This window comes from Saccopteryx bilineata, chromosome 4 (assembly GCF_036850765.1).
Source record: "Saccopteryx bilineata isolate mSacBil1 chromosome 4, mSacBil1_pri_phased_curated, whole genome shotgun sequence".
NCBI classification, from domain to species: domain Eukaryota; kingdom Metazoa; phylum Chordata; class Mammalia; order Chiroptera; family Emballonuridae; genus Saccopteryx; species Saccopteryx bilineata.
Window position 1 is genome coordinate 128,004,119 of NC_089493.1, and position 14,242 is coordinate 128,018,360.

General features: G+C 43.9%; 1 protein-coding gene across 2 annotated transcripts in view; it reads left to right on the forward strand.

Moving 5' to 3' along the window:
- Positions 1 to 5,514: 5,514 nt before the first annotated feature.
- The window catches only part of ARIH1 (ariadne RBR E3 ubiquitin protein ligase 1), a 125,388-nt gene continuing 116,660 nt past the window's right edge, over positions 5,515 to 14,242 (forward strand). The window contains exon 1 of one of the 2 annotated variants that reach the window (XM_066278063.1): positions 5,515 to 7,436. In XM_066278063.1, the coding sequence (XP_066134160.1) occupies positions 7,111 to 7,436 (326 nt within the window). In that variant the 5' untranslated portion in view covers positions 5,515 to 7,110. The remainder of the gene's footprint in view (positions 7,437 to 14,242) is intronic. The other variant, XM_066278062.1, reaches the window with a different exon arrangement.

Consider the following 14,242-nt stretch of genomic DNA (forward strand, 5'->3'; position numbering starts at 1 on the left):
GGTAGTGGCACAGTGCATAGAGAGTTGGCCTGGGATGCTGAGATTCCAGGTTCAAAACCCTGAAGTATCCAGCTTGATTGCAAGTTCGCCAGCTTGAGCAAAGGTTAACTAGTTTGAGTGTCTAGCTTGGGTAAGGGGTCTCTGGTTTGTCTTGAGCCTCCCCCCAACCCCATCAAGGCACATATGAGAAGCAATCAATGAACTAAAGTGACCCAACTATGAGTAGATGCTTTTCATCTCTCTCTTTTCCTGTCTCTGTCTCTCTCTAGCATGTGCACTAAAAATAATTTAAAAAATTAAAAGTAAAATATTTTTTTAAATATTTTATTTATTCAGAGAGGAGAGAGAGAATGGGAGAGAGGGAGAAGTAGGGGAGGAGCAGGAAGCATCAACTCCCGTATGTGCCTTGACCAGGCAAACCCCAGGTTTCGAATTAGCAACCTCAGCATTGCAGGTCAACACTTTATCCACTGTGCCACCACAGGCCAGGCCCAAAATAGAAATCTTTTTTATTGAATTTATTGGGGGTAACACTGATTAATAAAATTATACAGGTTTCAGGTGCACAATTATAAACAAAATGACAAAGAGCAATTTCTTTCCATTTAGTTTTGGAAATAATGTTTTAATAATATAAGAATTTTTGGCGGGGTGCCCTGTAGGTGACCAACCACCCAAGTTTGCCTGTGATTTCCCAATTTTAGCACTGAAAATTACACATGCCAGGTGTAAGGCCAATGGCCATCGCCATCGCCATGGCCATGGAGGTTCAGGTTCCCACTGGATTTAGGCAGATGGTAAAGGAATTGTGGAGCCAGAAAATGCTGGGCCATTCTGTTTTATTGAAGTTTCATAAATGGCGGACTAGCAAACAGGCAGGGAAAACTGCTTCTCTCTTACTCAGGGCTCCCAAAACCCTGACTTATTCTCCAGACTCTCCTCGACTCACAGGCCCCTACCAGCCTCAGCAGGGCTCCCAAAAGCCCTCAGCACTCCCTCTCTTTCTCTCTGCACTCTTCAGCAAAACAGGCTGGTGGGAAAAAAAAAACTTTCTCTCATAAACAATAGCAAACAATTGCGCCTCCCAAGCAGGAAGGCAATCCGCAATTTGCAATCTGCCACCCTGAGGGCAAGCACCCCCAGCCTTCCATAAAGTATACACAGATGACACTGTTGTAATACAAGCGAGCAAACTTATAAAGCATTTGTTTACCCAACACCAGGAAACCCCTGTTCTGTGCCAACTGGGATGGTTGGTCACTCCGTGCCCTGCATTACTAGAGGCTTTTCCATAGCTTACAACTCTATCACCTGACCTTAGAAAAATTCCAGTGCTGCCTGACCTGTGGTGGCACAGTGGATAAAGCATCTACCTGGTACTCTGAGGTCGCTGGTTCGAAACCGTGGGCTTGCCTGGTCAAGGCACATATAGGAGTTTATGCTTCCTGCTCCTCCCCCTTCTCTCTCTCTCTTCTCTAAAATGAATAAATAAAATCTTAAAAAAATATTTAAGGCCTTCACCAGTTGGCTCAGCAGTAGAGCATTGGCTCGGCATGTGGAAGTCTCAGGTTTGATTCCCTGCCAGGGCACACAGGAGAAGCACCCATCTGTTTCTCTACCCTTCCCCCTCTCCTTTCTCTCTCTCTCTCTCCTCCCCGCCCGCAGTTAAGACTCCATTGGAGCAAAAGTTGGCCCAAGCACTGTGGACGGCTCCATGGCCTCTGCCTCAAGCGCTAGAATGGCTCCGTTGCAACGAAGCAATGCCCCAGATGGGCAGAGCATCGCCCCCTGGTGGGCATGACAGGTGGATCCTGTTCTGGGCATGCGGGAGTCTGTCTCTCTGCCTCCCCTCTTCTCACCTCAGAAAAATACAAAAAAATAAAAATTAAATTAAAAAAATCTGAAAAGTACTTTCACATTTTTCCTGTTGGAATTTTGTTCACAATTATTTGATGAGCATATAAATATTTATGGAGTTTTGCCACATGAGTAGCTAGTTAATAAGCACGTGCTAATATTTTTTTGCATTAGGATACTGGGACAATGGGAGTACCTAATTACCAACAACGATTCTTTTGGCACCAAGGAAATATTAACTTGCCTAGTTTGTTTTTCAAGGATCTTGACCTGTTGTTGTTTACAGGCTACTGTACTTCCACCCTGTAATCAACATAGCTGAGAGAGCAATAACACAGGCAACACCTTTACATTCAAATCACTTAGAAAAACACTGAATGTGGGTCAGTCCTAGGCCAAAAGAGAGAAGTTGGAATTGGAGGGAAGTTGTTATACCGGTTTCCTTAAATAACACTATAACCTAACCTGATTCTAAGATAATATTCAAAATATCAATGGAATCAGTGTTGCTGAAAAATTTGGTTATGGTTTATACATAAAAGACTCCAAAATTCAGAAGCACTATGATATTTCTTATAACATTGACAAAAAAAAAAAAAAAGTCATGAGATGATGGAAAAGTTTTCTGAGAAAAAAGCAGATCCATTTTCTTATATGTTCATGATTAAAATAAAATCAATTAGCCCTGGCTGGAATGCTCAGTTAGTTAGAGCAGGGGTCCCCAAACTTTTTACACAGGGAGCCAGTTCACTGTCTCTCAGACTGTTGGAGGGCCGGACTATAAAAAAAACTATGAACAAATCCCTAAGTACACTGCATATATCTTATTTTAAAGTAAAAAAAACAAAAGGGGAACAAATACAATATTTAAAATAAAGAACAAGTAAATTTAAATCAACAAACTGACCAATATTTCAATGGGAACTATGCTCCTCTCACTGACCACCAATGAAAGAGGTGCCCCTCCAAAAGTGCGGCTAGGGCCGGATAAATGGCCTCAGGGGGTCACATGTGGCCTAGGGGATGGCCCTAGTTTGGGGACCCCTGGGTTAGAGCATTGTCCCTAAGCACAGAGGTTGCCAGTTCGATCCTGTCAGGGCACATACAGGAACAGATCAATGTTCCTGTCTTCCTCTCCCCCCCCCCTTCCTGTCTCACTAAAATTAATCAATAAATTAAAAGGTTATCAATCCAATTGGCTATAGTTTTCCCAACAAGATGCAAGTTGATATATGGCACTTTTTTAAAGTTCTAGTTTTTTGATCAGTTAAGTATGTGCCAAGCACTGTGTCAAATGATTTAAACTCATTATTTCACTTGATTCTCACAAAGAATCCTATGAAAATAGAAATTAGCCTGAGCTGTGGTGCAGTGGGTAAAGCGTGGACCTGGAACACTGAAGTTGCCAGCTCGAAACCCCAGGCTTGCCTGGTCAAGGAACACACGAAAAGAAATTACTATCAGTTGATGCTTCCCACTATCCCCCCAGCCCCATTTCTCTCTCTCTCTCCTCTCTCTAAAGTCAATAAAATTATTTATTTATTTATTTATTTTTTTACAGAGACAGGGAGAGTTAGAGAGAGGGAAAGACAGGGACAGACAGACAGGAACAGAGAGAGAAATGAGAAGCATCAATCATTAGTTTTTCGTTGCGACACCTTAGTTGTTCATTGATTGCTTTCTCATATGTGCCTTGACCTTGGGGCTACAGCAGACTGAGTAACCCCTTGCTCAAGCCAGCAACCTTGGGTCCAAGCTGGTGAGCTTTGCTTAAACCAGATGAGCCCAAGCTCAAGCTGGCGACCTCGGGGTCTCAAACCAGGGTCCTCCTCATCCCAGTCTGATGCTCTACCTACTGCGCCACCTCCTGGTCAGGCCAATAAATAAAATCTTAAAAAAATAAATGAGGCTCTGGCCGGTTAGCTCAGCGGTAGAGCGTCGGCCTGGCGTGCGGGGGACCCAGGTTCGATTCCCGGCCAGGGCACACAGGAGAAGCGCCCATTTGCTTCTCCACCCTTCCCCCCTCCTTCCTCTCTGTCTCTCTCTTCCCCTCCCGCAGCCAAGGCTCCACTGGAGCAAAGATGGCCCCGGCGCTGGGGATGGCTCCTTGGCCTCTGCCCCAGGCCCTAGAGTGGCTCTGGTTGTGGCAGAGCGACCCCCCCCCCCCCCCCCGCACCCAGGGGCAGAGCATCGCCCCTGGTGGGCGAGCTGGGTGGATCCCGGTCGGGAGCATGCGGGAGTCTGTCTGACTGTCTCTCCCCGTTTCCAGCTTCAGAAAAATACAAAAAAATACAATAAATAAATAAATAATAATCCTGCAAAGTGAAGTTTCGAGGTTCAGTCATTTTCTCAAGGTCAAAGGTAGCAATTGGAGGAGCAGAGGCAAATTCAGCTGTTTTCTTCAAAGCCTAGTGCTTCACCTTTAATATATGCTACTTCACATTGTTAACATACACTCTAGTGAAATTCTATCACCAGCACTAACTTCTCCTGAACTTTCATCTTGTACATCAATTAGTATGTAGAATTGCCTATTCAACACCTCTACCTCAATGTCTAAAAAGAATCTCAAACTTCTTAACATGTTTCAGTAAATGGCACTACCATTCACCACGCCCAGTTGTTCCAGCCTCAAATCTAGTAGGCATCCTTGATTTTTCTACCAACCCCAGTCAAACCATTGGCAAATTTGTTGGCTCTACTTTAAACTCTACTTGAATCTGACCACTTCTAATTATCTATTATCACAACGCTAGTGCAAGCCATTATCACTATTTACCTGGACAACTGAGATAGCCTCATGAATGGTCTCTACCCGCAGGTGGGGGAAGGGAACTACTTCTCGGAAGAGGTGCTGATGGGCCTCCTTCTTTTCCTGTGGTGAGGCTTCTGCTTGCATCTTTTCACGTCTTTGCTGTTTGTTTGGGACCTAACTGCTTTCCTAGTCCATTCACCACAAAGCAACCATAGTTGTTATTTTTTTAAACACAGATCATATTGTTTCATTCTTCCACTTAAAGTTCTTCAATGCCTCACGTTTCAATGATGTAAACTTAAAATGGTTTACAGGCCCTACTCTCCCCCTTGCTTTGACCTGCTTTCTCTCACTACATAACCCTCAGTATCCTCTTCTCTGCTTAGCATGCTTCAGTCACTGTGGTCCTTATGATTTCAACTTTCTCAGTGATGTAAAGCCATCTTCGTGGAGAGGATTTGGGTAAGCAAGGTTGGGGGTTTAGAAAACTGGTGAAGGTTTGAAAGAATCGCCTAAAGTGGGAGCACAATGAAGAAAAATCTAACAGGATTGCTGGGTGGTGCTGAGGCATCACTTGTGCTTCGTCATTGGAACTTAGTAATAGAATGCAGTTGTTACACAAATTTCTCCAGTAGCAGTCAGCTGTTTTAGTACCAAAGGGTAGGATATGAATGGTAGGGTTCATTCAAAGTAGGTGTACAAGGTAAAAAAAAAAAAAAAAGAGAGAGGGCAAAGGGGTTTAGGGTACTGATTTTTTCTGTAGGCATATAACAATGGGGATGGGGTGGAGAGACAGGGTTGCTAGTGTCCTTAGCTTGCCCCAGTTGTAGCAACAACATAGAGCTGCTAAAGAGAAACAGAAGGAAAGGACCAAGACCTGCCTGCATTGTTGTTAAAAGCTTTAATTTGCAAATTCGATTATTTAAAACTCAAAAAAATGGACAAATTAGTAGAGGCTTATATATATTGCATAATTTTTAACTTTTCAAAAATCAATTCCCAAAGGGAACCTGTACGTTGCATAGTACAATTTACCAATGAGTTAGGGATTGATATTTGAAAAGATTTTCAATCTTGACAAAATCCTCCAAGTTATCCCAAGAGAGAGCTTTCTTACACCTCTTCTTCCTTTAGAACACCTGTTCGGCTCTCCTGTCCTACTTACAAAAAGATTCAAGTCCACTCTGAGAATGGCATAAAATACCTTACTATTTTATCTTGCCATTTACCCCCTCCTTACACTTTAAGCTCCACAAACCAAACTACTTCTAGCACCCGTTCACATTCAGCTCGCATAGCACATGTCCAGATAAGAGTCAAACACCCCCTTTCCACTATAGTTGGTCCTTGTAGGTATTTCTATTATTGCCCGAATTGTGTTGTATTAAAACCCTATTACATACTCTGTAGTACCTAAGACATACGACATGTGTACATTAGAAAGTACTTTTATGACTGATACTACAGGTCACGCAGAGGCTAACGGGACACGTGTTCTGTGGCCTTGGTCTATCCCATTCCGAAGCAGACGGGGCACTGTGGCTCCACGAGGACGAGAGGTAAGACGGGCAAAGCCCCTGGACACTGCTCAATTAATCCGTGTTCCGCGAGCGGAGTTCAGGAAAAGCTGGTTTAAATGGTGTCACCACGGACGACTCTGTTGCTGGGGCACATCTGTCCCTGGGCACGGAATCAAACTTCTTAAAACGAGGCGCAGTTATCACAGTTTAGAGGTTCTGCGCAAAACACATTTCCATTCAGCAGCCTGGGCAACGGGAATTTTGGCTCAAGAGCCGACAGCTCCCCGGAATAGCTCTAAGGCGGGTGAGAAGGCCGCTTTCCACCAGGTTGCAGAGGGGGCTGCATCCGTAAGGCCTGCGGCCAAAAAAAGACCTCCAGGGCGGTCTGGGGGCCGAGGGTAGGGCCTCTGGTAGGGACTGGGAGGTCACAGCTTCCTCAAGTATCCACGGGTATCCACCCACAGGGCGACCGCAGCAGGAACCGGGAAGGCAACTCTTGCAGTGCCTCGCTCCCAGGCCAAGGCCCGGCCGTGGGGTCTCCCCACAATCCACGCAGGGGCGGCGGGGCGGGGCGCGGTGACGCCAAGAGTAGTGACGTGACTACGCAGCGCGACGCGGTGACGCACGCCCCTTTGTTGGCTCAGTAGCGGTAACCGCGGCCGTGGAGGTGGCGCCGGGGACTTTTTTCTCTCGGAGGCCGGAGCGGAGCTGAGTTTGACTGAGGCGGGCGGCGAGCGGCCCCCTCGCTCGCTGCCTCCCGCCTCCGCGCCCTCCCCGCCGCCAACTGCCAACCGCCGCGCCCGGGGAGGAGCCGCGGCCCGCGGGGCCGGAGCCAGGCCTGCGTCCGGACATTAGCCGGAGCCGGTGAGAGAGTCGGGGCCTGGGCGTCCACGCCCTCTCCCCGCCTCAGGGCCAGCGCCCGCCGGCCCCCCGCGCGTCGCGCCATGGACTCGGACGAGGGCTACAACTACGAGTTCGATGAGGATGAAGAGTGCAGCGAGGAGGACAGCGGCGCAGAGGAGGAAGAGGACGACGACGAGCCGGATGATGATAACCTGGATCTGGGCGAGGTGGAGCTGGTGGAGCCCGGGCTGGGCGTCGGTGGGGAGCGGGACGGACTGCTGTGCGGGGAGACCGGCGGCGGCGGCGGCAGCGCTCTGGGGCCGGGCGGCGGCGGCGGCAGCGGCGGCGGCGGCGGGCCGGGGCTGGAGCAGGAGGAGGATTACCGCTACGAGGTGCTCACGGCCGAGCAGATTTTGCAACACATGGTGGAATGTATCCGGGAGGTCAACGAGGTCATCCAGGTGAGGGTGGCCACTGCGCTGGCTGGACGAGGGAGCAGAATTGGGCGGCCCGCGCGGCCCCGGGGGGCAGGCTTGGGCCCGGTGCGCAGCTCGGCCGGATGCTTCCCCGCCCTTCTCTCCTCCGCTGCCTCTGCTGGGGACAGAGGGTGTCGAAAGAAGACATTCGCCGGTTAGCCGGTGTGGGGAGGTGCGCTGGGGGCGGTGCTTTCCCGGTCCTGCTATGGCGGAGGCCTCCGGCCGCCCGAGACTTCTGTTGCGGGCAATTCCTGCCTGTCCCTGGCTCTGGTGTCCTTCCCTTGGCCGGAGGAGCGCCTGCAAGGGCGGGGTGGAGGGGGTGGTGGAGAAGAGCAGGAAAAACTGGGCCCCTAACAGGTTTACCCTGGCCTTCAGTCTCACTTGAGCACTTTTGGAAGACGTTAGAGTAGGCCTAAGAGCAGTTTGGTGTACCGTGGCCCCAAGTGGGCATCAGCTAATACAGAAATGGATCTGCTTGGCAGTCTTAAGTGCCTACTGAAAGGTGGGGGAAGGGAATTACTTCTGCTGATGGGCCTCCTTCTTTTCCTGTGGTGAACTCTGCTTGCATCTTTTTACGTCTTTGCTGTTTGTTTGGGACCTAACTGCAACTTTTCCCAGCAGCAGCTTATGATTTGAATTGGAGCTGTAAGAAGTTAACTGCAGATTGCATACCCAGCCTTGCAGCTGGAACAACAACAAAACGCAGCGTTCTTGTCTGATGTTAGACAAGACTCGATTGTGATTTAGAAAGTGTAGGCTTTTTTCTCTTGGGCTTCTCTCTCTTTGTAATTTCTGTTTCGTGTTCAGTAAGATAGGCTTGATTTAAATTGATAACCACATTTTGTTTAACCTTCTTGTGGGTCAGATTTTGCATTTTAGAGCTTTAGGAAATAAGTTTCCATTTGTTTAGGAAAACCAGTTACGATGAAGAGTCAGGTATACGATTGAAGAATAAAAATGAAGTCTTGATTCAGTGCAACTTCTAGAAAACAAAAGTTACAGGGAAGAAAATATACATAGGCTGCAAGTTACTATTGCCTTCTTGTATGTCATATATCAGTCATTACATTTTTTCCCCCTTAAAATTGATGGCTCATGTTCACCGGCAAATTAGCAGTATTTCACTGCCTACTTGTTGAATGTCCAGGAAGTAGCATTTTCTTTTGAAAATTTAACCAACAATTTGAAGGCGGTGTTTTGAATAATTGCAAAAAAAATCTGTGATGTCCGGTGCTATTACTGAACATTGGAAATCTTAAACTTGTATATAGATAATGCAGTCTAAGGAGGAAATTGAAGGATTGAAGAAGACAGTTAAATTTTATTGTTCTTTTTCTGATCTCCACAGTATAACAGTTGACTTCTTAGACTACTAGATTGAGAAGTTTTCTTTCTTTTTTTTTTTTTTTTGAGGAAACTTTATCAAAAGAATTCACAGTAAAATGTTGAATTCTTTTAAACTTTTTAACTTAAAGTCTGTTTTCACATAGTTAAATCTCATCCAACTTTCTCAGCTCTCAGGTGTGCCTTAGTCACTGAGGCCAAACCTTACAAGTTCTTTATATTAGTTCTGTAACAGACATGTAGGTAATGCATTCCACTTCACTCATTCTCTTGTTATTTTATGGGGGAGAATAAATGTGAATGAACTGAACTAAAAAGACATACAAAATACTAGGGATTTTTAAGGTGTACTTTTACCATGTTTCCATGCTTGGTTTTTGAAAAATTTTTTTTAGTCCACTTTATGTTAAGTATGTTTTTAAATAGAATTCTTGAATATATAAGTCAAGTATCCCTTGTTAAAAGTTCATATTTAGTAAATGTTAGTAAATCAAAGGATAGGATTTTATCCCAGGCCATCTTTTCTCCAAATAGTATATACTTAATAGATCTACACTAGGCTCTGGTTATGATACAAGTTATTTATGTTAATAGAGTTAAACTTTAAAAGTTACACAGATAATACATGCACACTGTAAGAAAAAACTTGGGCCAGAAAAGTAGATAAAGTAAGCTGTCACCCAGAGAGTTACACCAAAATTTGTAACTGTAGTTCTTTCCATACCCTCTGGTTAAGCTATACATATTTTTAATAACAGAATGGTACTGTATGTTGTTCTTATGTTTTCAGTAGGAAAAAAGCAGAAGACATCAATTTTCTTACATGATCACAGATCTAAATGAACTATTTAATCAATCTGTTATTGACCTTTTTATTCGATTTTAGCTTTTACAAACCTCATTGAGAATAACTTCATAGATAAATTGTTGAATGTTTTCATATTTTTCTTAGGATAAATTGAATTGCTGGGTCAAAGGATTTGCTTATTTCCAAACATTACCATATTGCCTTCTGAAAGGTTATGCTAGTTTTCCCCCGCCGGTTGGGATAAAATGGTCATTTGTAAATTTTCCTCTTTTTTTAATACTGATGAGATTGAACTTCTAACATGTTTATTGATGTGTCTTTTGTAAATTGTCCTTTGTGTTTGCTTACTTTTTACCCCCTTTGGGATATTTATCTTTTATGGATTTATAAGACCTCTTTATATTTGTAGAGAGTTTAAATACCTGTGTAGGTTTTTCAACTTAAAAACCTAATGTTGGTTTAATGTTAAAATGAGTTTTAAGTTTATTAAGTTAAAAACCATTGTTTTACTTAGTTCAAATTAGAGAGTTTACTGTTAATTCTAAAAAAATTATATCCCCTGTTGCCCCACCCCAGTGCTACTTTTCAGTATGAAATCAGCTGTGTTATTGACTTTGAAAATAAATTTGCAAGAGAAAATGATTGAAAAGTAAAAAGGTTGTCAAGTTGATCTTCCTTGGGAATTTGATGAATTTTTCTGGGAGAGTAGTTCAGGGCAGCAACAGATACATACTATTATTTGTAGATATCTGCTGATTAGTTCTAGTATTCAAATAAGTCAACACTTTTAGAAAATTGTTGGTTTTCTGGCTTTCTGTGACTCTGTTATAGTTTAATTTGGTGGTGTTTTATTTAAACCCTTTGTGGCTACCTAGCTTATCTTTTGAACTTTCTTTTTTTTTATTTTATTTTTATTTTTTTTTTATTTTTTTTTTTGAACTTTCAAGAAAAGGGTAGGGCCTGACCTGTGGTGGCGCAGTGGATAAAGCATCGACCTGAAATGCTGAGGTCGCCGGTTCAAAACCCTGGGCTTGCCTGGTCAAGGCACATATGGGAGTTGATGCTTCCTGCTCCTCCCTTCTCGCTCTCTCTCTCTCTCTCCTCTCTAAAATGAATAAATAAATAAAATCTTTAAAAAAAAAAAAGGGTAGGGATTTTCTTCAGCTTTAACCTATACTAGTGATAGAGAAATGTAGAGAAATGCTAGAACCCCTTAACTTACAAAACTAGATTTATTAATTAGTTTTGCTAATATTAAGAAGTAGGGTTATTTTTAGTGTGATTGCCTAAGTAGCTAGGTAGTTTTTTAAACACTGCACAATTCTGCAATTGAGGGATGTATAAACATGCCATTTTGTGTTTCCATAACAGTGTTCAGCACAATTGGTTGTGCCTTGTGTTCCAGTTACCATATTATGTGGAGGGCATAGTTTTTACCTTGGAAGCAATATAAAGGTCCTTTCCCAGACCAATATTGAGCTCCATTCCCAGAGATTGTTATTCATTAGTTTATTCTGAGTTGGAGCCTGATCATCTATGTATTTTTAGCCACTGCAATGATAGTTCTGAACCACTAGAATAGTCACGGATCATGCACTGTCATGATTTTCACTGTTAGGGAGGATGAGTAGAGTGAAAAAGGCATACCCCTTAGGAATGCCACATTTACAGAGTGTACAGAAGGAGGGGGCTTTTTGGATAGAGTGGTCAGAGAGGAAGGAGGTAAAAAGAGGTGATCAGGCATTTTGCTATTAGATTTATTATGCTACATAACTTGTTTTAAAAATAACCTAACTCGGGGAAAGGGGATGCATTCGGGGGGACACTAGAATCTATGTAAACACAATAAAAATCAGTAAAAAAAAAACCCTAACTCTTGGCGGGGGAATTTTCTGTTGGCTGTTGATATTTCACCTATTTGTTTAATTACAAAATTTAAAGAACTTCTAAGATGAGATTCTAAGGTTTAACCTTAAGCATAAATTGAGGAATACTTTATTCCAGCATATTTTCCACTGACTGGGAGTCAGTTCTAGCCACGAATTTTCTTCTAATTGGCAAATTAATTTATATCTCAACTTTTAGTTTTTGTTTTGCTATTTATTTCTTAAAACTGTAAAGTTAAGGGAGTTGAACTACTAGATTGATCAGTGTTTTGTTTAGCATCCTTAATTTGAGATCCTCATTGTTTTCAAGAAGTTGAACTCCAGTGTGCGTATCAAGATGAGCTTAATTTGGTCAGCTTGTTTGGAAGGAGTGTAGGGGGGTAAGGGGGGGAGGGGAGAAAGAGAATGTGTGAGTGTGGGTATGTGTGGGGGTTTTTTTGGTTTTTTTTTATAAATAAATTTTTATTTTAATGGGGTGACATCAATAAATCAGGGTACATACATTCAAAGAAAACATTTTCAGGTTATCTTGTCATTCAGTTCTGTTGCATACCCATCACCCGAAGAGAGATCGTCCTCCACCACCCTCCATCCAGTTCTCTCTGTACCCCTCCCCCTCCCCCTCTCCCTCCTTCCCTCCCCCCACACCCCGTAACCACCACACTCCTGTCCATGCCTCTTAGACTCGCTTTTATGTCCCACCAATGTATGGAGTCCTGCAGTTCCTGTTTTTTTCTGATTCACTTATTTCACTCCGCACAATGCTACCAAGACTCCACCATTCTGCTGTAAGTGATCGGATGTCATAGTTTCTCCTAGCTGAATAGTAGACCCTGGTGTGTATGTGCCCCATCTTCTTCATCCAGTCCTCTATTTTTTTTTTTACAGTGATTAAAAGCCTTTAAGCAAACTCTTGGCCAATACAGCAAGAATCCATAAAAGAGTAGTGTCCTTAACATGTTCGCCAAGACCAAGTTGGCCCCATCACCATGCCAAATCCCTGAAAAATGCAACCCAACCACAGTTCAGTCCATTTAAAGCTGTCACAGGGAGCAGGAGTCCAGGAAAAGTCCACACAGGAAAAGTCCGCATGGCACTGGAATTGTTGTCACCATTCTATACTTTGCAGCTCATGTCCAAGTCCCAATGACCGCTGGTTCTAGCTGGTAATGATTCAGGTAGACTGGAAAAGCCATTTGCAGCATGTGTGGATATGGAGCTTCTGTTCTCCTCTGCCTGGAGAGTAGAGACCAGGTTGCTTTTCCCTGGAGCTCTGCGACTGTGGCATGGTAAAGAGAACCTTGGGATACACTAAGCTGGGTGGCAAAGGTAAATTCATAATACAAGTTGGCAAAAGGAGGAAAGAGAGCTCTAAATTAGGAGTAGGTCCAAGTCTGAAATATGAGTGGGGCATTGAGGAAGGAGGGATAAAGGAAACACTATATATTAAGCAAAGCAGCAGAAAATAGGACTATCAACACCCACAGCAGAGATCTTTGAGGGAAGAATAAAAAACCTGACTATTCAGGCAAAACATAGTTAAGTGGCCCTTGTGCAAATGAGATCAGTTTACCTGCTTCTTGGAAGAAATACCCTAGGCTCGTCCACAGTGTTGTAGGTGGGGCGGATGGCCCTGGGCACCTTCAGCATTCAGTGGCAAACCCCAGCTTTCTGGGCAAGGTTAGGTCATAGGTGGCTGGAGCAGGGCTGGAAGAGACTGAACCCTCTCTTAGAGGAGCAAGGGGGAAGCCTACCTTCCAGTGCCCCTGTTTCCTCACAGCAGAGGCATTTAAGCCTGGCAGGCTTTAGCTCAATGACCTTCCTTTCCACTATTGAAGCAGGACCCAGATGACATTCTATGAGACCCCTTTGGGGTGGGTATGTGTTTTGAAGCTATTAGGGTGTTGGGTATGGTTTACTCCTCTTGAACTGTTTTTCCACTTGATCTCCTTGAGCTATAAGCTTTAAATTACATTAATTCTTTTTTTTTATTTTTTTTATTATTTATTTATTTATTCATTTTAGAGAGGAGAGGGAGAGACAGAGAAAGAGAGAGAAGGGGGGGGGGAGGAGCTGGAAACATCAACTCCCATATGTGCCTTGACCAGGCAAGCCCAGGGTTTCAAACCGGCGACCTCAGCATTTCCAGGTCGACGCTTTATCCACTGCGCCACCACAGGTCAGGCCAAATTACATTAATTCTTACTGAATCAGAAATTCTGGGAGTGGAGTCCAGCAGTCTGTTTTAACAAGCAGTCCAGGTGATGCTAATACATGCTGACGTTTGAGAACCACTGGCCCTGGCTGGTTAGCTCAGTGGTAGAGCATCTATCTGGTGTGTGGAAGTTCCAGGTTCAATTCCCGGAACAGGATAGGTGACCCATCTGCTTCTCCCCCCACCCTTCTCTTCTTCTCTTCCTCTCTCTCTTCCCCTCCCACAGCCATGGCTTGATTGGTTCAAGTGCTGAAGATGGCTCTGTTGGAGCCTCCTCCTCAGATGCTAAAAATAGCTTAGTTGCAAGCATGGCCCAACATGGGCAGAGCATTGGCACCAGATGGGGGTTGCCAGATAGAGCCTGGTCTGGGTGCATGCAGGAGTCTCTCTTATCTCCCCTACTCTCACTTTAAAAAAGATAAAAAGAACTACTGATGTATTTGAACTTTTTTGTAAATTTTTTATTGATTGATTTTATTTATTTTTAATTATTTTTATTTATTCATTTTAGAGAAGAGAGAGAGAGAGAAAGAGAGAG